General features: G+C 58.1%; 12 protein-coding genes across 12 annotated transcripts; 5 read left to right on the forward strand and 7 right to left on the reverse strand.

Annotated features, from left to right (window-relative positions):
* Positions 1-326: 326 nt before the first annotated feature.
* BDY17DRAFT_292108 (kinase domain-containing protein) lies at positions 327-1,793 on the reverse strand. Its single transcript, XM_033732764.1, has 3 exons — positions 1,541-1,793; positions 982-1,471; positions 327-922 (listed from the first exon to the last, which is right to left on the reverse strand). Exons 1-3 carry the CDS (start codon positions 1,708-1,710, stop codon positions 545-547), a joined length of 1,038 nt encoding a protein of 345 aa, XP_033593355.1. The 5' UTR covers positions 1,711-1,793; the 3' UTR covers positions 327-544.
* Positions 1,794-1,929: 136 nt separating this feature from the next.
* BDY17DRAFT_292112 (ribosomal protein L6, alpha-beta domain-containing protein) lies at positions 1,930-2,864 on the forward strand. Its single transcript, XM_033732765.1, has 3 exons — positions 1,930-2,049; positions 2,158-2,461; positions 2,525-2,864. The coding sequence occupies exons 1-3, from the start codon at positions 2,004-2,006 to the stop codon at positions 2,754-2,756; spliced, it is 582 nt and encodes a 193-aa protein (XP_033593356.1). The 5' UTR covers positions 1,930-2,003; the 3' UTR covers positions 2,757-2,864.
* On the reverse strand, positions 2,865-5,267 carry BDY17DRAFT_292114 (uncharacterized protein). The gene is made up of 2 exons (XM_033732766.1): positions 5,140-5,267; positions 2,865-5,080 (listed from the first exon to the last, which is right to left on the reverse strand). The coding sequence occupies exon 2, from the start codon at positions 5,054-5,056 to the stop codon at positions 2,903-2,905; it is 2,154 nt and encodes a 717-aa protein (XP_033593357.1). The 5' UTR covers positions 5,057-5,080; positions 5,140-5,267; the 3' UTR covers positions 2,865-2,902.
* A 1,101-nt stretch (positions 5,268-6,368) lies between these two features.
* BDY17DRAFT_239919 (uncharacterized protein) lies at positions 6,369-9,155 on the forward strand (the record flags this gene model as incomplete). The annotated part of the gene is made up of 1 exon (XM_033730350.1): positions 6,369-9,155. A coding segment is annotated over one exon (2,787 nt), but the record flags the coding sequence as incomplete, so codon positions are not given.
* Positions 9,156-9,635: 480 nt separating this feature from the next.
* BDY17DRAFT_86149 (casein kinase II regulatory subunit-domain-containing protein) lies at positions 9,636-11,189 on the reverse strand. The gene has a single exon (XM_033738783.1). It carries the CDS (start codon positions 11,098-11,100, stop codon positions 9,679-9,681), a length of 1,422 nt encoding a protein of 473 aa, XP_033593359.1. The 5' UTR covers positions 11,101-11,189; the 3' UTR covers positions 9,636-9,678.
* An 811-nt stretch (positions 11,190-12,000) lies between these two features.
* BDY17DRAFT_245789 (fungal-specific transcription factor domain-containing protein) lies at positions 12,001-14,544 on the reverse strand (the record flags this gene model as incomplete). The annotated part of the gene is made up of 3 exons (XM_033730663.1): positions 12,001-13,347; positions 13,401-14,312; positions 14,374-14,544. 3 exons carry the CDS (start codon positions 14,542-14,544, stop codon positions 12,001-12,003), a joined length of 2,430 nt encoding a protein of 809 aa, XP_033593360.1.
* Positions 14,545-14,942: 398 nt separating this feature from the next.
* Positions 14,943-16,219, reverse strand: BDY17DRAFT_292120 (Prefoldin). Its single transcript, XM_033732767.1, has 3 exons — positions 15,905-16,219; positions 15,687-15,851; positions 14,943-15,629 (listed from the first exon to the last, which is right to left on the reverse strand). The coding sequence occupies exons 1-3, from the start codon at positions 15,933-15,935 to the stop codon at positions 15,343-15,345; spliced, it is 483 nt and encodes a 160-aa protein (XP_033593361.1). The 5' UTR covers positions 15,936-16,219; the 3' UTR covers positions 14,943-15,342.
* A 1,268-nt stretch (positions 16,220-17,487) lies between these two features.
* Positions 17,488-18,276, forward strand: BDY17DRAFT_321557 (uncharacterized protein; the record flags this gene model as incomplete). Its single annotated transcript, XM_033736644.1, has 2 exons — positions 17,488-17,500; positions 17,555-18,276. The coding sequence occupies 2 exons, from the start codon at positions 17,488-17,490 to the stop codon at positions 18,274-18,276; spliced, it is 735 nt and encodes a 244-aa protein (XP_033593362.1).
* Positions 18,277-18,891: 615 nt separating this feature from the next.
* Positions 18,892-20,310, reverse strand: BDY17DRAFT_315436 (homogentisate 1,2-dioxygenase; the record flags this gene model as incomplete). Its single annotated transcript, XM_033735907.1, has 1 exon — positions 18,892-20,310. The coding sequence occupies one exon, from the start codon at positions 20,308-20,310 to the stop codon at positions 18,892-18,894; it is 1,419 nt and encodes a 472-aa protein (XP_033593363.1).
* A 225-nt stretch (positions 20,311-20,535) lies between these two features.
* On the forward strand, positions 20,536-22,183 carry BDY17DRAFT_292126 (uncharacterized protein). Its single transcript, XM_033732768.1, has one exon. It carries the CDS (start codon positions 20,744-20,746, stop codon positions 22,046-22,048), a length of 1,305 nt encoding a protein of 434 aa, XP_033593364.1. The 5' UTR covers positions 20,536-20,743; the 3' UTR covers positions 22,049-22,183.
* A 530-nt stretch (positions 22,184-22,713) lies between these two features.
* Positions 22,714-24,806, forward strand: BDY17DRAFT_262266 (putative P450 monooxygenase). The gene is made up of 2 exons (XM_033731860.1): positions 22,714-23,678; positions 23,734-24,806. Exons 1-2 carry the CDS (start codon positions 22,882-22,884, stop codon positions 24,551-24,553), a joined length of 1,617 nt encoding a protein of 538 aa, XP_033593365.1. The 5' UTR covers positions 22,714-22,881; the 3' UTR covers positions 24,554-24,806.
* BDY17DRAFT_315439 (ankyrin repeat-containing domain protein) lies at positions 24,714-25,497 on the reverse strand (the record flags this gene model as incomplete). Its single annotated transcript, XM_033735908.1, has 2 exons — positions 24,714-25,372; positions 25,437-25,497. 2 exons carry the CDS (start codon positions 25,495-25,497, stop codon positions 24,714-24,716), a joined length of 720 nt encoding a protein of 239 aa, XP_033593366.1.
* Between the last annotated feature and the right edge of the window lie 111 nt (positions 25,498-25,608).

Here is a 25,608-nt window from a genome sequence, read left to right on the forward strand (position 1 = left end):
GTCGAAGCATGGCTGCTGCACTGGAGAGTGGAAAGGTAGTGAGTCTGTGGCGGGCTTAGGCATGGTCGTTGCTTCAAGTTGAATATGAACTTTGAGGCCAATTACTGGGCTGTGGTGAAGGGTTCGGGTCACACAAACGCGGTAGTGACTGTGTGTTAACGTTTGGGCGCACAATGCGCAGTGAATGTGGGATGTCGTCGATTGATGTCCGGCCTTGCTGAGCCAATGAGCTTGCCCAAACTCGGTAGGTTTGCGGGACGTGCCGCCACTAAAATGCTCTGGCACGAAGCGGCGCAAAATTGTGAAAGCACCTGAAACTGCGAACTACTGCCACATCACTACCCGCTGGGGGACGTAATTCGTATCTGGACTCACAGGTCGATCGACGTCGCGACGACCTGAGGTGCAACTATTGGAAGACCACGGTAGACTTCAGCTGTTCGACCTATGGACAGGATGTCCAAAATCTCCCAGTTCCAAGTGCTCAGAGATGTTTCGCGCTCTGCTGTGCGGCACTGGACAGGACACCGTCAACGCATCTTTCTTAGAGAGGCTTCACATCTGCGAACCATGGATGCTCGAGCGCTTCGCGCGCTGTCAGGCGCTTCTCTGGATCCAGGTTCATCATCTTCAGAACCACGTCCTTGAACCCTTTGTCTTCAATCTCGGGCCACAAAGAGAAGTGCTTGTAGGGCAATTCTGAATTCTTGCGATCCTTCCAAATTGCATCGAGGCTCTTGCGAATCGCCATCTTATCCTTCCCAGCAGCGAATCGCCGTAGCCCTTTGAGGCCTTTCGCGTCTCCGAAGTACATGACCTGACGTGTTAGACGAGCCAGCTGATCGGTGTTGCCGAGAGCCTTGTGGCGTTCGAGATCCTCGTCTCGCCAGAAAATGATGCGGCGAAGCATGCCATAAATGCACTATTGCAAATGGTCAGTATGTAACGCACACTTCGCGCTTGAGGCTTGAAATTACTCACCGTGATGCCGAATGAGAACATGTCGGTGGGTGCGTAGAGGTACCCTCTGAATGCTTGCTCAGGGCTTCGCCAGTTCTCATTGCCACAGAACCTTTCCGCCACGTACTTCCCAGGTTTCAGCAAGGCTCCGTCCTCGAAGTCAATGACCTGGACCTTCTGCACAGTGGGGCTTCCATTCTCGAACGAGCAATCGACCATAACATTGTTCGGCTTCACGTCCAGGTGAGCAACACGTCTGCTGTGGAGCTCAGCGAGACCTTGGAGAATACTCTTCAACACCTGTCGTTGAGCTGGAGCAGGGAGCTCTTGCGCGAGGTCCAGATAGTCGTGGCTCAGATGCTCGTAGACGAGAGTGCGCTGGCCCAAGATGGTATCGCACGGCAGACGGATGTTAGGATGCTTGTCCAGGCTTGGCCAGATGTTCTCCAGAAAGTTCTCCCACCTCCAGCTCTCGGGAAGCTCTTTCAAGACGTATCGTTTGTCACCGGCTCTTTCAGCAGTCCGGTGTCAGCCTTCTTCATCATCTCACATGCGTACAACCTCGTTTGCAGGCACTCACCTTGCAGCCCAGACCTGACCAGCGGGAAACCGTATTTCCAAGGATTCCTCGAATTCGTAGACTCGTCCCGAAACGCCGACGGACTGAGCAGCCGGAGGCTCAATCACGATCGACGTCCAACATGCTCGGCGAAGCGTGGGCGCCAGTTGTCGGATTCGAAGTAGTGACATCTGAGCTGCTTCAAGGTGACACCGATCGTGGTGTCCTTCAACAGTTCACAATGAAAGATACGAAAGCAACAAACACTGTATCGACTGCGAATTTAGACGGTGTAGTACACGAGGCTGCACAGCGACAGAGGCGGGCCGTCCCGCAGATCTGCCTCGACGTCTCGGCGCAAAGATTTTCCGGGCGCCAAGACGAAGCGGCACCTCGACGGCAGCCCACACCGAAAATTGTAGAGCCAGGACCGACATTGAACGCATCCTGCACCTACAACCACATCACCACACACTCGCCCAAGATGTTGAACATCCACTCCCGGGAGGTCCTGGAGATTCCAGAGGGCGGTACGTGTATCCTATCACCCCTACACACATCCTGCACCCACCCTCGAAACATCGCAGACCCCCCATCAAAAGCACAAAACACTAACATCCAGCTCTTTCCCTCCACAGTGAAGGTGCACATCAAGACGCGCATCGTGACGGTCGAAGGCCCGCGCGGCAAACTTACCAAATCCCTCAACCATCTCGCCGTCTGCTTCTCCCACCCGGAGAAGAACATCATCCACATCGAAATGCACCACGGCAGCCGTAAGGCCGTTGCGACCCTCCGCACCGTGCGCACCCTCATCAACAACCTCATCATCGGCGTCACCAAGGGCTTCCGGTACAAGATGCGATACGTCTACGCGCATTTCCCCATCAACGTGAACCTCGATCAGGATAAGGAGACTGGTTTGTGGGAGGTAGAGATCCGGTAGGTCATACCTTCACACTGTGGGTGAGCAGGACGGAGTACTGATTGCGTGTGTGTGTGCAGAAACTTCCTGGGCGAGAAGATTGTGCGTCGTGTCAAGATGCAGCCGGGCGTGGATGTGGAGGCGTCGAAGAACGTCAAGGACCAGCTGGAGCTGACGGGCAACTCGCTCGAGGCCGTCTCACAGAGCGCCGCGGACATTCAGCAAAAGTGCCGAGTGCGGAACAAGGATATCCGGAAGTTCTTGGACGGCCTTTACGTGAGTGAGCGGGGGAACGTGGTGGATGCCGAGTAGATTGAGAGGGGAGCCAGCATTGTGCAAGAGTTTTCTCCGGGCGTCTCTGAGCAGGGGCGAGGAGGACTCTTCCAGTGGTAGATGGAGAAGAACAAATTCATTCACACATTACCATTGTGCCGTTCAGTTCGTCTTGCTTTGGGATTCTATGTCTCATCATCATTCCCAAATACAGCCTTGAAGACCTCCTCCCCCGCCCTCGAAGCCTCAAGGGCATCATTCCTCTCCGCATCCACAGTCGCCCACTGCCGCCTCTGCCCCGACTGATCCTCTCCACCCTCCACACCCGCAGAAGTGAACCCACCACCCGCAGCACCACCACTCTTGAAACTCGCCTCGCTCATCATGCGATCCAAACTAGCCTGACTAACAACATCCAACCTCCGATTCTCCCCAACTCGAGCACCACCACCCTCCCCGCCCTCACCGCCAGGATCGACGCCTACATTTGCCGGCGGCCGGACGTTGAACCGCTTACACAGCAGTCTAGGCGGGAAAAAGGGAATCCGCGATCGCGTCATGGGACCGTACATGCCCATCCTCGCCGCCTTTTCCGCTGGATCCTCTTCCTTCGTTCCATCACCAGCGGAAGTAGAATCAGGCGCATCAGAAGCTAGGCGCGGCGCAGAAGCAGAGGCAGATGTAAAGCGGCTCGCCATCAGTCCCGACACAGGCTTGAAGACCTGCGCCGCTTGCGCAAATTCAGACATTTCTTTTGCCCATTCGTCGAGCGAGAAGGTTTTCGGGCGAGGGGGGAGGTTCGTTTCCAGTCCCGCGCGTAGCTCGAGGAAGGCGCGGTACCGTGCGCGCTTGGCTTCGTCTTCGCTGTATGGCATCCAGCCGGTTGTGCCTCTTTGGAGCGCTGCGGCGGCGATGGCGCGGTCGAGGGGGGGAATGAGGTCCCAGAGGGTTTTGGTGCGGGGTGTTGTGTCGGGGTCGGTTGTTGATGTGGTGGATGGTGTTGGGGCGGATTCGCCTCGTGCGGGTGGGAGGTTGGTCTTTCCGCTTGCGGCTGCGAGGCGGTCGCGCGCGGCCGGGGAGAGAAAGTCGAAGACGGATTTGCCTGGTAGGGCTTGCTCGCCAAGCAGCGCGGCGCGAGCTTTGGGGTCGAGAGTTGAGGCTTTGGCGGCGTCGGAGGTGGACTGGTAGGAGGGTGTAGTTGAGGTGGGTTGCTGGGTTGCGAGGAGCTTTGCAGGTTGCCAGCCTTCGGGTGGAGTGGGTGGTGCATGCTTGTTCTCTTCGGAGATGGAGAGTGGTGCGAGGGATAGGATGAACCCGTCAATGGGCAGACGGCCGTCGTGGCACTTGCGGAAGCCGCTCAAGGTAGATGTTCGTTGCGTGAGTTTCTTCGACGTGATGACGGGCTTTTGCAGGGTGGAGTTGGCAGGGTTTGCCCCGAGGCCGGCCTTCTTTTTCTTCTGTTTGTCGCCGCCAATGACACGGTTGTAGCTGATCTGCGGCCCGATGCTGTACTCGTCTTCTTCGTCCGATCCAGTGTCGTTCAGGACGCCAAGACCCAGGCCGCTCTTTTTCAGCTTGGGAGGTTTGGTGAGTACTTTGGAACGATTTGCGTGCAGGATGCGGGCATCTTTCTCCTCATCATCACTGTCGGCATTGGAGATGTGGTGATTTGCATTTAGCCGTGCCTCGCCAGCATACCCAAGGCCTTTGCGATCAGTCTTTCGATGAAAGCCAATCACTTTGGAGTCCTCGGGTGCAAAGAGATGCATCTCCCCCTTTGTATCGCCTTGGATCCTTCTCTTGACCTTTGGCCCTATCCCTTGGCCTTGCTTCCAGCCCATGCGCTGCAATAGTTTGACACCCATTGTCTCGCCAGTCGGTCGGAACAAGTCGGCGAACATGCCTCCAGTCTTGCCCTTATCACCATGGTTTCCTCCCAGCCCGGCAAAAGTACCCTGCGTCTCCAACTTCTGACTCTCGGCCAGCTCGGCGAGATCCTCCTCGTCCATGAAATCCTCCGCCTTCTGTCCACCCCCATCTTCCGCAGACGTTTTGGCGCGATTTGTTCTGGAGGACACAAAAGATGCCGGGGTCCAGCCCTCCTTGCTGCCTACGGTGTTGAAGTACCCAGCGCTCCAGCCGCCGGTGAAGGCGCCATGGAGTCTCTTCCGACCATGCTCGTCGGTGACTTCTTGCTTCCAGACGGGGACATAGGAGCCGTCATCGTTGGCTTTGGGGTCGTAGGGAGGGAGAGGGGTGCCGTAGAGGACGTATGGGGCGTGGGGCGGTGGACGATCGGAAGTGGATTCGAAGGCGGCTCTGGAGCGCTTATTGGACATGATGTCTTAGTTTCTGTTTAACGGCTGACAGCACATACATTGAGATGGTTTGTTGAAGGGAGGCGATGGAGATGAGTGCTTACCTAGGGAGCGATCAGAGCGGGTTGTGTTGTTCACATGGCGGCGGTCAGTCCATCTGGTGCGTGAATACACACTGTCCGCGGATCAGACTGTCGAGATTGAGTGTACTGTATCTGGTGGTGGCTTGATATGAGCATTACCTTACCTAAGGCTTAAGCACGTCGGCAAGCCACACTCTCAGCGGAAGGAGCCGTGCTTCTCCACCAGCCTAACCCTACCTTTCCCTGGCTCAGGCGGGTGATCGCAGTCCCTGGCCCAAACAATTTCTCGAGCGTGAAACAAACGCCCAAAGGCGGAAGACGAGCCATCCGACGGGCAGCATTGCCGTGTCTACTGCGTCCACTCGCGCTAGCTGTTGTCCCACGCGGCCCAAGAGGAGGCCAACGGTGATTGCAGCACCACGCCAGCGCATTGCCTCACCCTCCACTCACCCTCCGAGCCTCCTCTGTTCCCCAGCGCCACCGCCCTGCCCTGCTCCACTGCCAAACGCGTGCGAAGTCTAAACGCAACCTCACCACTTCCCCCTCAGGCATCCAACAGCCCCCGGGGCTCTCTCGCAGCAAACCTCCCTTCCACTCCACTCCCTGCTCCCTCGCAGAAGACACGTGCTGCATGTCGTTGCTCCGTGCCTAGCCCTCGCCCACTTTCCTGGCGCAAGGAACCCTTCCAGCGCGCTCCTACTCGGCTTCGTGCTCTCTCCGACTCCCACGGTCTGTGAGCGCGCAACGGCCTGCACGATTTCGCAACAGGGCACACTCACCCCCTTCACCCCTCCTTCTCCATCATGTCGACGACCGCGCAGCCGACCTCACTGCCACGCACCGCCTCCTCACGCCGCCAGCAAGCTCCACCCCCCCTTTCCTACCCCACCGAGCCCGACCGACCTCACCGCACCCAAAGCGCCACCACTCGCTCCACCGATCCCACTGCCAGTTCCTCGCGAAGATCAATGTCCGCCTCACAACAGCAAGCTGCCTCCACCGCTTCGCCGGCAGCGCGGAACAACCTCAAAACGGTGCAGCAGCGCGACTTTGAACAAACTGACCTCGCCCGTCCCGATGCTTCAAGGAGGAGCGACGCATATGATCGTCCGGCAAACGGGGCGACTGCGTCACGAACGGAGTCCCGCAGAGACGGCACTGGCCACTCCAGAACACACTCGCGATATGCAGAGCAACCCACGCCTGCCCAAACAAACAGCACCACATCGCATCACACCTCCTCAAACCTGCGGCGGAGAACCTCCCTCGATGCCACCACTGGGCATTGGCAGCTAGGCAAGACTATAGGTGCGGGTAGTATGGGGAAGGTCAAGATCGCCCGCAATGCGGAGACCGGCGAACAAGTGGCCATCAAGATTGTCCCTCGCCAAAGCACCGAGGGCGAACACCGCACAGAGGCCGAGCGACAACGCGCAGACCAGAGCAAAGAGACTCGCACGGCTCGAGAGGCGGCCATTGTCACCCTGGTCGATCATCCTTACATATGTGGGATGAGGGATGTGGTGAGGACGCCTCACCATTGGTACATGCTCTTCGAATACGTCAACGGCGGACAGATGCTTGACTACATCATCTCGCACGGTCGGCTCAAAGAGAAACAAGCGCGCAAGTTTGGCCGACAGATCGCTAGCGCCCTCGACTACTGCCATCGCAACTCCATTGTGCATCGGGATTTGAAGATTGAAAACATCCTCATCAGCAAAACGGGCGACATCAAGATCATCGACTTTGGCTTGTCAAACCTGTTCAGTCCACGCAATTATCTCAAGACCTTTTGCGGCAGCCTGTACTTTGCCGCCCCGGAACTGCTGCAGGCCAAGCAATATACTGGTCCGGAGGTGGACGTGTGGAGTTTTGGCATTGTCTTATACGTCCTCGTCTGCGGTAAAGTCCCTTTCGACGACCAAAGCATGCCGCAGCTACACGCCAAGATCAAGAAAGGACACGTCGAATATCCGCCCTGGCTGACACCCGAATGCCGGAATCTGATCGCCCGAATGCTGATTACGAATCCCGCGGAGCGAGCACCTCTGGCAGAAATCATGAATCACCCGTGGATGACGAAGGGTTTTAATGGCCCACCAGATAACTATCTCCCCGCCCGAAAGCCCTTGCATCTACCACTCGATCCCCTGGTGATTGACAAGATGACGGGCTTCGACTTCGGCTCGCCGGATATTATCACGTCCCATCTCACCAAGACGCTTGAGTCGGAAGACTACCAGCGCACGGTCAGGCAGGCGGAAAAGAGGACTGCCGCGCAACAACCGAATGAGTCGGAGCGCAAGCGTGGCGTCTTTGACTTTTACAAACGACGGAATTCCATCAGTAGTCGCGACACGCTCAACACTCCTTCGACGGAGGCTATTGGGCTTGGGAGAGATCCGATCAATGCGTACGACCCACTCATATCGGTCTACTTTCTCGCGCAAGAAAAGCTGGAGCGAGAAGCGCGAGAGACGAATCCCGGTGCGTTGTCGATGCCACACGATCCTCACGAGAAGCCGATCCCCGTCCCGAGTATGCCGTCTGCCCCCGAGGCAGCATACACCAACAGTCACACGGCGGAGATGGCCGGAGAAGGCCCAACTGGTGGCCGATCGAGGCCCCGAGCTCGCACACACGGAGAGGATGAGATCTCGGACGGCCTACAGAATCTAAATGTAAATAATGCGCCAAATCCGACCATTGTGGAGCCATCTGAGCCGCAGCAGCAGCGGAAGGAGAGAGCTGGAGCTGGACTGTTGCGACGATTGAGTACGAGGAGGAATAAGGAGTCGGCCGAGCGGGAGAAGGAGAAGGTTGAGCGATCAAATCCCCCGCCTTCCACTCTTGCAACTTACGGCTCTTCGGACGGCCCTGGGCGGAGCATCAGTGTGCGCAGAACGAGAGAGAAAGATGGCGAGAGCGACCGAAGTGCCGATCGTCCCGACAGCGGACAAGGCGGCCGCGGAGTGGAGTCGACTCCTACCGAAACGCCTGCTGATGGTGGTGCTCGCGAGAAGCCCGGCCGGCGCTCGTACGGCCTGGGACGCTCGATCAGCGTCAACTCCAGCGACGTCCGCAAACGGCTCATGAGGCGGGGGGTATCCGAGGGTTCGTCGATGCGGCCGCCCATGGGTACCGCGAGTACACAGGACCAGCGACAGAGCTCGGATCAGAACGGAATAATCGACGGGGCAGCCTCCGACGCCGAGCCCTCCACACGACCTCAAGTAGGAATGGCAAGCCGCGCCCGCTCAATGGGCCACGCGCGAAAAGAAAGCATGCAAGCACGCCGAATGCGCCGAGACGGAGCACGCACAGCAGACGTGCCAGAAGAAACGGACGCGGAAATGCAAGACGAACTCGAAGGCACTGGCACTGTGGGCGCCGGCAGCCCGAACGGCATGAAACCCGTGTACCTCAAGGGCCTGTTCAGTGTGTCCACCACGTCCAGCAGACCCCTGCCCGTCATCCGCGCCGACATCATCCGCGTGCTGCAGCAGCTCGGCGTCGAGTACCGCGAGATCAAAGGCGGCTTCAGCTGCAAGCACGCGCCGAGCATCATGCCGAATGCTGCTACACAAAGCGGCAGCGCAGCAGCAGCAGCACCAGACGACAGCGGCGTCGTCTCACCCCCCAGCAACCCCACGCACCAACGCAAAGTGTCTTTCGGCCGGCTCGGCGCCTCCTCCACCAAACAACAACCCCCCCGCACAACCTCCTACAACACCACCTCGGGCGCCGTCTCCGAAGACTCCGAACTCGACGACGAAGCCATCGCCCCCACAACAACCAACACCTCCTCCTCCGTCGCCCCTTCGGCCTCCACGGCCACCACCCGCCACGCGCCGGGCGAAACGACGACGCACGTGCGCGACGACATGGGCGCGTCGATGGCGCTCAAGTTTGAAATCTTCCTCGTCAAGGTGCCGTTGTTGAGCTTGCATGGGATCCAGTTTAAGAAGGTCGACGGCGGGACGTGGCAGTATAAGAATATGGCGCAGATGATTTTGGGGGAGTTGAGGCTGTGAGGCACTGATGTGGAGGAGGGAGGCTGGCTGTTGGTGGATTGTTTAAGGCTTGGGCAAGGAGCTCTAGCGGGGAGATAGGAAGGGAGAGGGGTCTTTGTGTGTCGAGTTCGAGACTTTTTGTAACGGCCGAAAAAGAGCGAGGGGGGGTTTGATCCTCCTGGGATGGATAGATTTCGATCGGATGCGGCGGCTTGCGTGCATCGACGAGCTGCGTGAATGAGTATACTCAATGACATGGCCACGGTTTCTTCGTCACAATCTCCACCTCCTGCTCCTTTTTGTAGCATTCTCACGATACCGCATCACCTCATTACGTTAAGAAGGAAAAGGAACGGAGGAGCAAAAGTACAGGATCCATTCATTGGAAGAATAAACAGCGATTCGTTTTTCCACAAACCCCTCACTCCCCCTATCAACCACCCCAAAGACCGAAGCTAAAAACAGAGAATAAGAAGGAGGCGACGCAAGGAAAACCACTCCCACATCGCCATCGAGAAATAAAACCAGTGCCTCTCCAACCCGCCTATCCCGCCTCACCGACCCCAAGCGCCGTGCCGCCAGACCCATTCAGCAGCGCCGCGCCATCATGCGCCGCCGCCGCCGCCTGTGCCCCGCCCGTACTCCGCGACGAGCGCCGCCGACTCGCCTTCTTCCGCTTCTCCACCTCGCGCACCTGCGAACTCGCCGTCTCGACATCGTGATTCTCCCTCTTGACCCCCCCGCCGCCGCCCCTAAGCTCGAAAGCGTCTCGCGTCGCTTCCTGCTGCTGCTGCTGCTGCTGCTGTTGACCCTGATGCTCGACGTCCATTTCCTGATCTGCATCTTCCTCTTCGCCGTCGACTTCCATTCCCGTCTCTTGATTGAGCGCCCAGAGTTTGCCTTCGTCTAGTTCGTTGATGTCTGCTGGTCGGCTGCGGAGCCATTTCATGCGCGGCCCGGTTTTGGAGACTTCGGCTACGCGGAAGCCGTAGATGCGCGGTTCGTAGATGGAGTTCACGCCGCCGAGGCCGGGGGCGAGGTTGCGCGTTATGATGCCGTTGATGGAGTCTGGTTGTGGGGGGAGAGGGGTGGTTTGTTGGGCGGGTTGTTGTGGCTGTGAGGAGGCGTTGTTGTTGTTATTGTTTGAGGAGAAGGTGGCCGGGGGAGAGGTGAGGGAGGAGGCAATTGAAGAGCGAGGGTTGACGCGGTCTAAGTTGGTGGTGTGGTTCATGCTGCCCGGAGGGGTGGATGTTGATGCCGGGGTCGGGTCCGATTGTTGTGTGTTGCTGCCGTTCGTAGGCGGTTTTGTCCCCGCCACGTCGAGATCGGGGAAAGTCATGAAGAACAAACAGCCAAAGGTGGTGCCGAAAAAGGCGCCGTCGACGGTTTGGAAGCGGCTGTTGGGCGGGCTGTACACGTCCAGACAGCTGGGGCAGAACAGCTTCACCGTCTCCTGGCCCGGGATGTCCGAACATCCCACCGGCAACACCTTTGCGCCGTGGCAGTATACTCGCGGGCATTGGCCGAAATGGCCCAGGTCGTACTTTTCCGCCATCTGTTGTATGCCCTGCCGGCTGGTGATGAAACGCTGGTGTATGAGACCATACAGCATTTCGGCGGAACTCTCGATGACGCTGAAATCGCTCGCCATCCGCATGTGTCGCCGGTCCGCAGCACTCTGGCCCCTCCTGTAGCCCCTTCCGGCCCCATCCTGCATTTCATCCTCGTCCTCGTCTTCATCTTCCTCCTCCTCTTCCTCCTCCTCATCTCCTTCACTCGTATCCTCCGGCTCGACGTCGAGAATCATCTCCAGTGCCTCCTTGTACATCGGCACTTGACTCTGCAAGCCCGTAAGATTGAAATCATCCTCGATGAAGTCCTCGCTCACTTCGGCAAAATACTCGTGGCCGACGAGGGAGCAGAAGGCGCTGATCCACGACTCCGGCGCCTGGCTGGAGGAGGACATGTCTGTGTCTAGGCCCACCGTTTCGTCTTCTTCCTCTTCTGCTTCCTCTTCTACTTCGTCTTCGTCCTCTTCCTCTTCGGCGTGGTGGTTGTCGCCGCCGCCTTCCAGCTTTGCTGCGCCTTGCTCTTGGGCGTCGTCTAGGTGCAACGCCTTGTCAAAGGCCGCTGACAAGCCGTGAATGTATTCGGGTCGAGCTTCGAACCCGCCGTCGGCTCTGGGACTGCTGGGTGGGGTTGCGCGGGGTCGTGGTGATGCAGCTTCGGCGTCGATGGGAAGGTGGGAAGGGTGGTCTCGGTGCGGCGCCAGCTTCGCGGTGCGATTCGGAATCCCAGGAGAAGTGGGATGTGACGGGGTGTGAGGTTTGAGATGGCAATCGGCTGGTGGGGAGATTGAAGGCGAAGTCCTGATGTTTCCGTAGAGCTTTCACTGGCAGCGCAGCTCCAGGCGCAAACCAACGAGCCAGTCCTCAACGCCTTTGGCAAGTAATCGTCGTTGTTCAGCGTCCTGGAAGACAAGCACTCCAGGCCGGCAGCAAGTCAAAACACCTCCCTCATCGGCTGCGATCTTTCTCAACGTGCGAGGTGCAGGCGGATCTGACAGGCAGAGTGCAGCGACGACCTACTCAGTCATCGACCGTGTCAGTAAGGGGTGTGCGCTGGGGACCGCGAGGAGGCGAGGGGGCGCAAATCACACGAGGTGAAGATGTTTCCTTCGCGCTGTAGAAGGGCGTGAAGTGCTTTGGAGATTTGGCAGCTCACCTAAGCCACCTTTTGGTTCCCGGCGCAGGAGGAACCGCGCTTTGCCCGATTGGGAAGGAGCACTCAGCGAGGAATACAGAGATGATGAATTACGCACATACACACAAGCTCCCACACGCTAATCGCATACAACTTCACCCCCTCAGAACATCATCTCCAGAATATTGGCCAACTGCTGCTCACTCAGCCCCCACTCAAGCCCCGGCACTACGCCGACGCCTCCATCAGCACCTCCCGCCCCTACGCCCAACACATGTCCATTACTAGCAGCATCCACAGTTCCATTCCCATTTCCCGCAGCGGCATGCTGCGCATGCTGAGCGGGATAATTCGTCATCTGCCTCTCGAACAAACTCGACAAATTATTCGCCAGAGCGTCGGGACTGGTACTCGACGCCGGCTCGACGTTGCCCATCCACCCTCCATGGTGCAGTGCCATTTCATCCACGTTGTGGCCTGCGAGACCCGCCATGGCGACTGCGGCGGAGTGGCTGGCGTCCAGGTCGCCGCCTGTTACTGACGAAGGCACGGCAGAGGGAGTGGAGGTGGTGGCAAGGCGGGGATCCGAGCGCAGCGGATCGCGGTCTTTCGACGCCAGGCCTAGCTTAGGTGCGACGTCGCTTAGGATGCGCACGGCTTTCCACATCCGTTTGCCGACGTAGCTCTCTTTGCTGAAGTGGCGCACCAGCTCGACGCCCATGTAGTATTCCTCTCGCACGGCGTCGGCGAAGGCGGCGGGCGTGTGCGCGACGGCGAGGAACAGGGCGCCGAGTGCGCTTGAGAGGAAGGCGTTGAAGAGCATTTGTTGCGACTCGTAGAGGTCTGTTGTCGAGCGGATGAGGGTGAGGAGGCGGATGGTCTCTTTCGCGAGGTTGACAGCTTTGTCTGCCAGGTTGCGGTGGTGCACGATTGAGGTGGCGGAGAGCAGGACGGGGCGGTAGAGGGAGATGCGCATGAGGTTGCGGCGTAGGTACAGCAGCATGGGCAGGCGACGTCCGGCTCGTGTTGGGGCTTGATTGAGCAGCATTCCGTTTTGGTCGAGTTTCGATGGATCGAAGTACAAATGCGGCGGCACGTTCTTGTGCCACTGCACGAGCTGGTAGTCGAGTCGCTCGATGAGTTCCGTGTCGATGGGGTTGCCGAAGCGTCCAGTAGCCGCGCTGCTAGTAACCGCGTGCCAGACTTTTGCTCCAAGCCCGTAGAACTCAATGATGGTGCCCAGGTACGGTGAGCGACCTTCGGGTTTGGGCAACATTGGGTCGATGTCGGTGTCTTGAAGAGCATACGGCATACCCGTACCGAAAGCCCACCGTCTGTCGAGGACGTAGATGGACCAGAAGACGAGGATGAGCTCCATGCGTTCTGCGGGGTCTTTGACGGCGTCGTATGTCTCGCGGCGATGCAGGCCAAGTTCTATACAGAGGCGAGCGGCGAGGCCGATGAGGCGCCAGGAGGTACCTTCGTGGTCGCGGTGGAACTCGTACATTGCCTAGCAGAGTCAGCTTGGGTAGAGTTCGATACACAGTCCGGTGGGGTACTTACAGCCATGGCGAGCATTCTAATGCCGTTGACAGACCCGGTGTCCAGTAGCAAGCTGTCCAATGAAGGCTGCACACGCTCATACATCTTCCGCCCCAGTTCATTGCGACCGCCCGTCTCGGTCACCATGCCCGTCGCCAGCACCAGCTTCAGAATACTCGTCTCGGCATCATCCAGCGCATCTGCACCAGGCCGACCCGGCTGGAACAACCCCGCCCGCCGCGCCGCATTCATAAAAGTGTACAGCTTGTTCGCATACGCCTTGACCTTGTCGATGTCCAAGACGGGGTACATAACGCCCATCTCGTCCTCGTAGACGTCGCACAGGCGCAGCGCCTCTTCGTGGGAAACGGCCCAGATGGGATCCTTCTCGGCGTGAAAGAGGTGTTGCAAAGGTGGTGGCCGGGGTGAATTGGCAGCCGGCGAGCCCTCTCTTGTGCCGGAACCTGCTCCTCCGCTCCCGTCCCCTGGCGTGTCGGTGTGGCTTGTTATGCCCATGGTCTGCAGACTGCTCTTAGCCACGCCAAAGTTGAAATCATTGCTCATCGGGCCTCGAAACGTCGGGTTGGCATTGTGGGATTGACTCCTCGGCCGGACAGCTGCAGGGGAGAGGGCAGCGACGGAGGGGTGGGAGGTGAAGTGGTGCGCAGGCTGCAGCGCGGGATCGATGGGGGTGTGTGGCATGGCCAGCGAAGCGACTCCAGGGCTGCCGAGTTGGCCACGCACATCCTCGACGATGCCGTGCAACGAGTTGACGGTGTTTTGCAGCTGCGAGAGGTGCGCGGTCATCTCCTTGTACTCCTGCGAGTCCTTGAAGCCATTGCAGCAGTTGGGCGCGTAGACGCAGTCGAGGTTCATGTTGCCGCAGCGCTGGCACGGCGTCTCGCCATTGCACTTGATCTTGCGCCGTTTGCACTGTAGCCATTCCGACTGTCAGCAAACCATCTACCTCCTCCATATGTCGGGCAAGTCGCACCTCATTGCACGCGATAGAAATGTACCGGTTGCGCTTCGCCCGCTGCTGCGTCTGACTCCCGCCCCCGCCTCCATCCTCCAACTTTCTCTTCGTGCCCGCCGCGCCAGGAGTCGGGCTGTCATCACCCTGCAGCGGCGAGCCAAACTCGTCCGACGGCGTTGCTGCGACCATTACCGTGCGCTTGAGGTGGACGGAGTGGAGAAGTGCAGCTGCGTCTGCGGAAAGAGCGCCGAGGCTGGCGGCGGCGGAGTTATTACCGCGATTGTGGGGAAGCATCTCCGCCGGCAACGACAGGACAGATGTTGGTTGCTCGATGTCTTTTTTTTCTTTGACGAAATTGAGAAGCAGTAATACAGTTGTGCTGGTGTAGACTGTTTGTACGTGTAGTCAAGTAGTTACTGTTCTACACCGTGTCACCGTGAGGTCCTTCCATGAGCACCTATCAAATGCTGTCGCACAGTGAAGGTGGGCAGTAACAATTTAATGCAGCGTCACCTGCAAGTGATGCAATTCGGCAACAATGAGAGTGACAGCAACAGGCTTCATGCATGCTTGAGGTGAAGAGCGAGACGTGAGCTGACGACAATGCATTGCACAAAGTGTAGCCAGGTGGGGTCTGTTACTATATATCTGGCTTGTCTCTCGCACGCCTGCAGTTGGCCTTTTCTGCAAAACGTTGTGAAGGCCGTGGTCGTGGCCTTGGAGCATGAATAGTCCTAGCCATGTTGCTCGTAGGCTGCCGGTTCCACGGCTGATCTGCCAGCGTAGGGCAAATCAGGCGATGCATATGATCAGCACGGCAGCATTCGCGCACGTGAGATCGGTGCCGACACCATCGCTGCTTGTGAGTCGAGGTTTGCTCGTAGTACCGCCACGATGTCAATCCATGCGGAGCTCGTGACTACTCCCCACGACTCGATCACGTAGATGCGGACCGCAGGCAGCATTTCAGAACACTCGTAGCCTGCTTCACTTCCCACTCGCCCCCGCTTGTCCAGGCTGCTGCTCAGCAATCATCTTCTGCCTCAGCACCTCCTCCACCATGCGCAGGTTGTTGGCTTTCCCGTTGACAATCGTCTCCAGGTCTTTGATGTTTTTTCCAAGCTCCTCCACCTTGGCATTGTAGAAAGTCTCTGCGTCCTTGGTGGTCTTTTCGACGTAGAAGCCGGTGCCCACGTCTACAATTACATGCTCGGTGTCTGCTAGTTTGCCGGGGACGTAGAGGGAGGATGTCAAGGGGACGAGGATGGGTTTGTCTGCGAAGGATCATCGTTAGACATAGAAGACCGGAAGCAGGGTAGTGATGGTCCCACCTTTCGTGCTCTCTGCAACGCCATCTTGGACATTCTTGATGCACTGCCGGAATTTCTGCTGCGCATTCTTCAAGTTCTGGTAGGAACTGCTCAAGTGCTGGACTTCATCGTCCAATTGCTTCTTAACCTGCGACAACTGCTGGGCAGAAAGGGTGGCGAGATCGACTGGGAATTGGTCAGTGGGAACGCCAATTTGCCAACGAGACACCTTCACTGACTCTGCTGCCCCTGCTGTTGCGCCGTGGCCATTATGTGTTGATGGGCATGAGATGCAGTGTTTCAATGCCAAGTAGCAGGCTACGAGCAGCAGTGACACAAATCGAGAGTTGTCTCACTTCTTTTGGCACCGACATGAGCTCCAATCAAAGCTAGTCCCGAACGAGAGACGGAGTTCATGCGCATATGTACGAGCTCCACGGGCAAAGCAGGCGAAGGATGGGGAACTGAGTTTGGGGCTGATTGTTAATCAACGCGACGCGCGATGTATGGCCGGGGTTGGTCACAAGAACACCTGTTCCTAATAGATATCGTGATGGTCCGGAGGATCCTCGATACATTGCGCTGAATTACATGGTGTCAACTACGTGGCCTTTAATCCCTGTCCTTGACGCGAACCTGGATACGTGGTTGCCTTACTCGGCCTGGCTTGGCGCATCTCAGGCAGACGAGACGATACTCCAGTAGAGGAAGTCGGCGACCCTCGCTGCTACACGCCAGATCTGGAACGATGCATTGAATTCCCTCGGATATGGCCGCGGGTGCCTGCTGTACCCTTGGCAATTTGCCTGAAGACTGATAGGGCGCAGTTCGGTAAGCAGAGGCTGAGCAGCTCAATCGTACGTGCGGTGCCGTTTACGGTGTTCGGTGTTGGATTAGCTTCTACCCTTCCTGCAGGCCGCGCCGGTGAAAAATTTGATCACGCCTTACTCTTGGCACTGGATGGAAGTCGTGAAGGTGAAGAAGACGAGCGTTCTCAGTTGACGAGATGAGAGATGAAAGGAATGACATTACCAATGGCTGTTAATAGAGAGACGTGTGTCTATCAATGCATTGCCATCAAGAAACACGCTCAGCGGTGGCTTGGGGATTATTAGGCTGGTGAAGATTGTGGGTCCGGCGCGCTCGAAAGGGCGTAAGGTAGGAGGGTAGCTATGAGTCAGAGCGAGCCAGCGCTGCACTTAAACTCTTCTTTCCGCTCGCTCCGCTCTTTCGTTTCTCTTCCACCCACCTCCAGATCAAAGACACACCACCACACCAGCATAGAGACAACCACATGATGGCTGCCTCTATCTAGACCGTGTCACCCGCCACGTTGACTACACCCTCACCTGCCCACCCCCCCACCCTTCAGGAGTCCTCGGACATCCTTCGCGCCCGTCTCTTCGACACCGCCCCGCGAAACTCCCAAGTCGTCACCACGGCTTCTCACAACAGCAGATCATGGCCCCCACCATCATGGTTTCCCCCAACATCTGCAGGCACCCCGCCTCATCCTGTGTTTACTCAAGACTTCGATCTCTACCAACGCGCGACTCCGACCCCGGATCTCCCACCCCGTCGAGCTCCCTCGCTCGATTCGACGCTGCTGCCTTTGTTTAACCCCGCTGCCCCCGCGGAGGTCCACGACACTACCAACGTGCCTCTCCCCTCAGCTCAACAAACGGTCAACTCTACTCAGCGTATTCCTCGGTCTACTCCTCGCCCGCAAGTGCCTCTATTCCACTCAAACTCCACCGGCAGTCTCGCCACGGCTCAGCAGCAGCAGCAACAATTCCCAGTGACAGATCTCGCACACTTCACCATGGGTGGTGCAGGTAATTCACACAGCCTCCACCTCTTTCCACCCCTCAATCTAATCATGCCCCCAGAAATCAACGTTGCCTATGACGGCACATTCGCCGACCTCAGCTCCGCTGGGGAAAGCATGTTCCCCGTCGACGACACCTTCGACTTCAACCAGTTCATGTCCGCCACCGATGGCTTCACCGCCATCAACGGCGTCGCTGCAACTGGCGGAGTCACCGTCTCGCCCAAGGACATTTTCAACAACGACTCTGTTCCCCCATCCACATCTTTCACCAACCTGACCACTCCTGGCTCTGCTTATCTCGAGACCCCGGACGAGGAATACCAGACGTCTCCCCTCCTCGGCACCTTTGACTGCGACAGCCAAGGCGCCGACAACTGGTACTCGCTCTTCCCCGACGATGGCCCACCCGCCATGATCCGCACTACGTCCACATCTTCAGCCAATCAAATCGTAGTGCATCCTGGCGGCGAAGGCAACCGCAAGCGCAGCACAACTCTTGCATCTCCCACCCCGTTCACCCCGGTCATGAAGCATTCGACCGCGGCCGGCGTGGGCGCTCGCAAGCGTGACAAGCCCCTCCCTGCCATCATTGTCGACGAACACGATACCGTTGCCCTTAAGCGTGCCCGCAACACGGCCGCCGCCCGCAAGTCTCGGGCGAAGAAGGTGCAGGAGCGCGATGAACTGGAGTTGAAGATTGCCGACCTGGAGGCACAGGTCGAGCATTGGAAGTCTATGGCCCTCACCGGTCACCCACCGGCCGAGAGTGTGGAGGAGTAATCTAACTCCATCACGCCCTCGCCGCTGGCTCATCGGTGCGGTTGCCCAATCGAATCAAACACAAAAAAAGAGGAGGACAGCACAGCCTGCATGCAGAAGGGTGCTACTTGATGGTGGGAGTTGCCCACCTGTTATTTCCTATTGCGACTTGGTTTTTTTGGAGAGCGTAACCGGCGCCATCGTCGCCCCGCCTCTCATCACCCTGGCCGTCGTTCGTCGTGGTCTCCCACTTACACCTCGTTTGTGGTCGACGGCCTGAATCGACGTGTCTTTGATTTTCCTTCGCAAGGCCGTTCTGACGTCTCCTACCTTGAGCTTCTTTTGGCGCAGGGTGGTTTTTGATGGACTCGGGGCCTGAAGTTTTGTGCTTTTATTCAGACTTAGTTTAGTCGAAAAGTTATTGTCGGTCTTTACCATACTACTCTCCCTCCTCTCATTCAAGCTTAAGTGATGATGTGCTCGTGGTGCTGTTGCCTCGTTCCTTGATTTGGACGTGTGCGAGTATAACTCCAGAAGTCGTTGTGGACATTGAAGACGTGGCATGAAAGAGAGTTCATTCAGCAATTCCCACAAACCAGCTGCAAAGCAAAACGTAAAATCCATAACCCTCCCAAATCAAGTCCAATGCGGCGCCTGACTCTTATCCCCCAACTTGCCATTCGCACTCCCATTCATCACCTGCGTCCCCTCAGGCCGCTTAAATCGCGGCTTCAACGGCACCCAGCTCTCCGCATTATACCCCTTCTGCACCTTGGCGCACTTGGTCAGCCCCCACTCCGTCACGCCGACCATGAGCGCACTCTCAAACATAAACGCCATGCTCTTCTCCCCGACCTTCATGGGCTTCAGCTCGGCCTCGCTCGCCTTGGCGTGCGTGCCCGCATCCGGGCCGTGCGCGCTCATCACATTGTGCAAACTCGCTCCCGCAGGCTGGAAGCCGCCGCCGGTCTTGGCGTCGTACTCGCCGTGGATGAGGCCCATGAATTCCGACATGGTGTTGCGGTGGTACCAGGGGGGGCGGAAGGTTCCCTCCTGCACGAGCCAGCGCGGGGGGAAGATGACGAAGTCTGCGATTGCGGTGCCCGGGTGGTCGGATTGGGCGGTGAGGACGGTGAAGATGGAGGGGTCCGGGTGGTCGAAGGCGATGGAGCCGATGGTGGCGAAGCGCGCGAGGTCGTATTTGTAGGGGTAGTAGTTGCCGTGCCAGGCGACGACGTCGAAGGGCGTGTGCGTTTGTTGGGCGGCGAAGAGGTGGCCCGCGAATTTGGCGAAGAGGGTGTAGGTGTTGCTTGTGTCTTCGTCGAAGGCGGCGATGGGCGCTTGGAAGTCGCGGGTGTTGGCGAGGCAGTGGGAGCCTATGGGCCCGAGTTCGGGCAGGGTGAAGTGGCCTTGGTAGAGCTCGAGGATGTAGCCGCGCACGGGGCCGTCGGGGAGGGAGACGCGGTAGCGGATGCCGCGCGGGATGACGCAGATTTCGTTCGGGCGGACGAGGATCTTGCCCAGCTCGGTTTGAATATCGAGCGCGCCGTGCTGCAGCACGATGAGGAAGTCGCCGTCGGCACTGTAAAAGGCAGAGTGCGGATCCATATCCTTGCCAGCGGAGAAGATGAAGATGCCCAAGCCAGATTTGACAGTCGGGTCGCCAGCACCAGCCACGAGGCGCAGCGAATGCACCCAGTCAACGCTCTCATCGATATCAAACGGGTCCCAGCGCAGCTGGTTGGGGATCTGATGCCATTTGTGCGTGCCGTGGATGCTGCCGGGGTTGGTGTCGAAGGTGGCGGTCTCGCGGGGCTCGAAGGGCTCGTGGGCGGATGCGGGCAGGATGCGGTGCAGCCAGGTTTGCTGGTTCTCGTGGCGCGGGGCCGTGAAGGCGGTGCCGGACAGCTTCTCGTTGTACAGGCCGTATGCGCATTTCTGGGGGTTGATTTGGCCTACGGGCAGAGCGCCGGGGATGGCTTCGCTCTCGTGGTAGCTGTTGAAGCCGTTGAGATATTGGTATTTCTCCGGGAGTTTGAAGTCGGTGACGGGCATGTTGGCGGGGCGAGGATGTGTGAATCGTATCTGCGAGTTAGATGAGATGACGATGTTTATGCTGCATGCATTTCTTGTGATTTTTATTCGGGACGAGGTTGGTCTGCGGCGGAGTGAAGTCGAGGCAATTCCGCGCGCCTTGCACGCCCGACACGCCCCACTTGTGGGAGGCGGAAAGGGTCCGAAGGTGCTTAAGCCGAAGATGCTCGCTGGTGGATGGCGGGATAATCGCGGATTGCGATGGGCGGACGCGGTTTCGAGCAGTGCCCGTGAGGAATTCCGCGTCGAGTCTGGTGCGGAACGACGGCCACACTTCACCTCTTGAGTACCGAAAGGGAAGCAACGACCGACAAGAGGCTGCATATCGTCTGTGTCGATCAGACTCATTCACCTGTGCCATCACATCCATCCACTCAACAGGACAACTCCAATCATGCCTCCTCTGAAGAGCTGGTTGTCTATCGACCCGCAATCCCACTTCTCCATCCACAACATCCCCTTCGGCATCATCTCCACCGCACAACACTCCAGCCCACACCCGGCAATCGCAATAGGCGACCACGCCTTGGATCTCCAAGTCTTCACCGAGCAGAATGGATTCGCAGCCTTGTCCATCATCCAACCACACCAACACGTCTTTGGCGAGAAGACGTTGAACGCCTTTGCGGCCCTGGGCCGTCCCATCCACCGCGTAGTACGGGAATACCTCCAAAGCGTCCTCCTCGAAAATGGGCCCTTCCCCGATGTCCTCCAAAACAACACTCAACTCCAACAACATGCCTTGATCCCCCTTCACTCCTGCAAAATGCACCTCCCCATGCAAATCACCGACTACACCGACTTCTACGCCGGCCTGAACCACGCCTACAACGTCGGCGTCCTCTTCCGCGGCCCGCAGAACGCCCTGCAACCCAACTACAAGCACCTCCCCGTCGGCTACCACGGTCGAGCCAGCAGTGTAGTTGTCTCCGGGACGCCCATTATCCGTCCGAATGGCCAGATCCTCCTCAACCCAAGCGCAGAGAAGAAAGAGCCCATCCTCAGCGCTTGCAAACGCCTCGACATCGAACTCGAACTCGGCTGCTTCGTGTGCAAACCTTCGTCTCTTGGCCAGCCCATCTCTGTTAAAGATGCACCCGAGCATCTCTTCGGCTTGGTACTACTGAACGATTGGTCTGCCCGCGATATCCAGGCGTGGGAGTACGTGCCGCTCGGCCCATTCAACTCGAAGAACTTCGGAACGTCGATATCAGCATGGGTAGTGCTGATGGATGCGCTCGAGCCGTTCGCCACGACGGGCATGGCGAACGATACGCAGGTCCTGCCTTATCTCGACGAAAAGGGGAGGAAGAGTCATTTCGCGATTGATTTGGAAGTCACGCTCACGACTAGTCAAGGCAACACGAGCAACATCGGCAAAACGACGGGGAAGAATCTCCTCTTCTCGTTCCCGCAAATGTTGGCGCATCACTCTGTCGGCGGGTGTCCGTTTAATGTCGGGGATATGATGGGCTCGGGCACCATTTCGGGGGAGTCGAAGAGGGAGAAGGGGTGTTTGCTGGAGCAGACGGATGGGGGCAAGACGGAGGTGGCGTTGCAGGGTGGTGAGACGAGAAAGTTCCTTGAGGATGGAGATACGGTGAGGATTACGGGGGTTTGTGGTGGAGAGGCGGGGGCGTTGGTTGGGTTTGGAGAGTGTGTTGGGAGGATTGAACCGGCGCCTGTGTTGAAGTTTTAGAGCAGAGATGTATGCGATGTCGTCAAGTACGATTCATTTACGTCCTGCCATATAAGACGTAAAACATACAAGCATTATACATCAACCTCCATCGAAACCACCTACCCGTTTAGGCGAAAAAAAAAAAAAAATAAAGCAGAGACTCATCATTCGAACTCGCGACCTGCCAAACATACACAAAAAAACAAACTCCTTTTCAGCCCTTTTCAGGAAGGAGAGAAAGCAAGGCGAGACTCGTAGGACCCCAACAGGTTTGCATTTTTGAACCTCTGACCAACAGACTTGATGCTGCGGTCATTGGTCAGAGGCGGAGTGTGGATGATTCAATAAATAGATAATATGTGTTGTGATGAGGTTTCGCCGGGTGCTGTCAGTGTTTGTGTTACAGGGCTGAGAACCTGGATGGATGCAGCACGTGATGAGTTAGAGTCCTTGATCCCGCGCGGAATTGACCCGCGCTACGACAACTCCCCCACCTCCACTCACCCCGCCATGCCCGCCCAGCGATCCAGCCCCATGGAGAATCAGCGCGGAATGGGCGCGTGCAACGGACCTCTGCGCGCGTCGTGATTTGCCCTGTGCCTCTGCGGTTTCCACCCGAAGGGTCGCGCGAGCGGAGTAGCTCCAGACCCCGACCGCACGCCGTGGTAGTATATACGGTACTTATTCCCCTCGGCGACCAGACGGTAGGGAATGCTTTCAGAACATCTTATGCTCCCCCGGTGAATGAGTGTGCCCGTCTTCCTGTCGACTATTCATTGCTGAGCTTCTCTCTTGTCCTTTCTTACTGTCCTCCTCCCCCTGCACCGCTCTTGAGCGCTCCCTCCCCCACCATGGCCATCCTCTCGCAGACCGAAGGGCAAGGCCTCATCGCCTTCCTCCTCTCCCCCACCATCGCCCCCTTCTTCGTCGTCGCCCTCATCTACACCATCATCAAAATCATGGACCGCACCGACGTGCCCAAAATCAAAAACCTGCCCGAAGTCCCCGGCTGGCCCATCTTCGGCAACCTGGCGCAGCTCGGCGACAACCACGCCAAAGTCGCACAAGAGTGGAGCGACAAGTACGGCCCCGTCTTCCAGGTGCGCATGGGCAATCGCCGCATCGTTTTCGCCAACACCTTCGACTCGGTGCGCAACTTGTGGATCACCAACCAGTCTGCCCTCATCTCCCGCCCCATGCTGCACACCTTCCACACCGTCGTGAGTAGCAGTGAAGGCTACACCATCGGCACCAGCCCGTGGGACGAGAGCTGCAAAGCGAGGAGGAAAGCGGCCGCCACGGCGCTCAATCGCCCCGCCGTGCAGAGCTACATGCCCATCATCGACTACGAGTGCACAAAGTCCATCAAGGAGCTGCTCAAGGACAGCGAGGGCGGGAAGAAGGACGTCGATCCCAACGTCTACTTTGCCCGCTTTGCTCTGTCCACCTCGCTCACCCTCAACTACGGCATTCGCATCGAGGGCAATGTCGACGACAAGATGCTCGCCGAGATTACGCATGTCGAGCGGGAAATCTCCAACTTCCGCTCCACCTCGAACAATTGGGCGGATTACATTCCTGCGTTGCGTCTGCTGCCTGGTGGGAGTGATAAGCCGCTTGAATACAAGAAACGTCGGGCGACCTACATGTACGTAAATCACCATCCCTCATCGCTACCATCACAACCTAACAAGCACACCCAGGAACGAACTACTCAACATGCTCAAACAGCGCATCAAAGAAGGCACCGACAAGCCTTGCATCACCGGCAACGTCCTCAAAGACCCCGACGCCAAACTCAACGACGCCGAAGTCATGTCCATCGGCCTCAGCATGGTCTCCGCCGGCCTCGACACCGTCCCCGGCAACCTCATCATGTGCATCGCCTACCTCTCCTCCCCGCACGGCCAGGAAATCCAGCGCCGCGCCCACGCCGAAATCACCGAGCTCTACCCCAACGGCGACGCCTGGGAGCGCTGCCTGCACGAGGAAAAGTGCTCCTACGTCACCGCGCTCGTGAAGGAGACCCTGCGCTTCTGGTCCGTCATCCCCATCTGCCTGCCCCGCACGTCGACAAAGGACATCACCTGGCGCAACGCCACCATCCCCGCCGGCACCTCCTTCTACATGAACGCCTACGGCGCCCACTACGACACCTCGCACTTCACCTCCCCCCACGAATTCAACCCCGACCGCTACCTCTCCGACAATTCCATCGACGACGCGGCCGCGCACCGCGGAACCCCGCACTACGGCTACGGCGCCGGCTCGCGCATGTGCATCGGCTCCCACCTGGCGAACCGCGAGCTGTACACCGCCTTCCTGCGCATGATCATCGCCTTTGAGATTGTCGAGCCGCAGAGCGCGCGCGACAAGCCCATCCTCGACGTGTTTGGGTGCAACAAGATTCTGACGAGCTTGACGCTCAATCCCAAGGAGTTCAAGGTGGGGTTGCGCGTGCGGGATCGTGGGGTCCTGGAGAAGTGGATTCGGGAGAGTGAGGAGCGGACGAAGGATTTGTGAGGGAAGACGAGGAGATTTAGTTGTTTATTTGGAGAATGTCTGGCGTGATATGTAGCGGTGGGAGGGTGATGCGAATCTAGTCTTGTTGTATATGTCATGCTGGCTGAATCCTCATCGAGCTTCACATACTCCGCTATGAAGAGTCTCATCGCGCTTCCTTCTACCGCGACCCCAACACAATCCCCTCCTCCTCCGCTCCCCTCATAATATAACTCTTCACCTTCGCATCCGGCGCAAGATCAATCGCATACGCCCCCCCATTATCCCTCTTATCCGCCTCCGCCCCCGCCCTCAAAAGCGTCAACGCAGCCTCCCCCTGCCCCTCCGCAATAGCATGATGCAACGCCGTGCACCCATCCATATCCGTCGCGTTGACCGGACTCCGACTCTCCAACAACAACTTCACAATCGGTACATTGCCCACGGCGGCAGCGCGATGCAGCGGCAACTGCCCGCGCTTATCCTTAACGCGCGCCGAAGCCTTGTGCGCCAGCAATTTGCGCGCAATGTCGAGATTCGATTTCGAAGCGGCGAAATGCAGCGCCGTTTGGCCCCCGTTGGTCTTGACGTCTACGTCGGCGGATTTGTTGAGCAGCAGGTCGACGAGCTCGTCTCCGTCTTTTAAACTCGAGGCGATCATTAGCGCCGTCCAGCCGGCGCCGTCTTGTGCATCTACGTCGAAGCCGCGGTGTTCGGAGAGGAGTTCGACTATAGGGAGGCGGTTGTAGGAGCTGGCCCAGTGGAGGGGCAGGCGGTCGTCATCGTCGCGGCGGGACACGAGGCGGGGCTCGGCGTGGAGGAGGGAGTCGACTTTCTGTGCTGTTTGCGGGGCTCGTGTCAGTGTCGTGGGTTTTAGAGTGATGGTGTACGCGCTGTTACCGACTCTGTCCTTCTCGGCAGGCGGCGTGGATGGCGTATTTCGCTTGTTGCTCCTCGAGATCCATGTCTTCCCCGTCACGGCAAAGTGTCAGTGAGAGAGGTTGCTGTGCCTGAACTTTTGGCGTCCGCGCGGGGATGACGCGGGGCCGAGAGTCCCCCGAAGTTTGCCCTGAGCA

Source organism: Neohortaea acidophila, assembly GCF_010093505.1.
Source record: "Neohortaea acidophila strain CBS 113389 unplaced genomic scaffold BDY17scaffold_2, whole genome shotgun sequence".
In the NCBI taxonomy this organism is placed as follows: domain Eukaryota; kingdom Fungi; phylum Ascomycota; class Dothideomycetes; order Mycosphaerellales; family Teratosphaeriaceae; genus Neohortaea; species Neohortaea acidophila.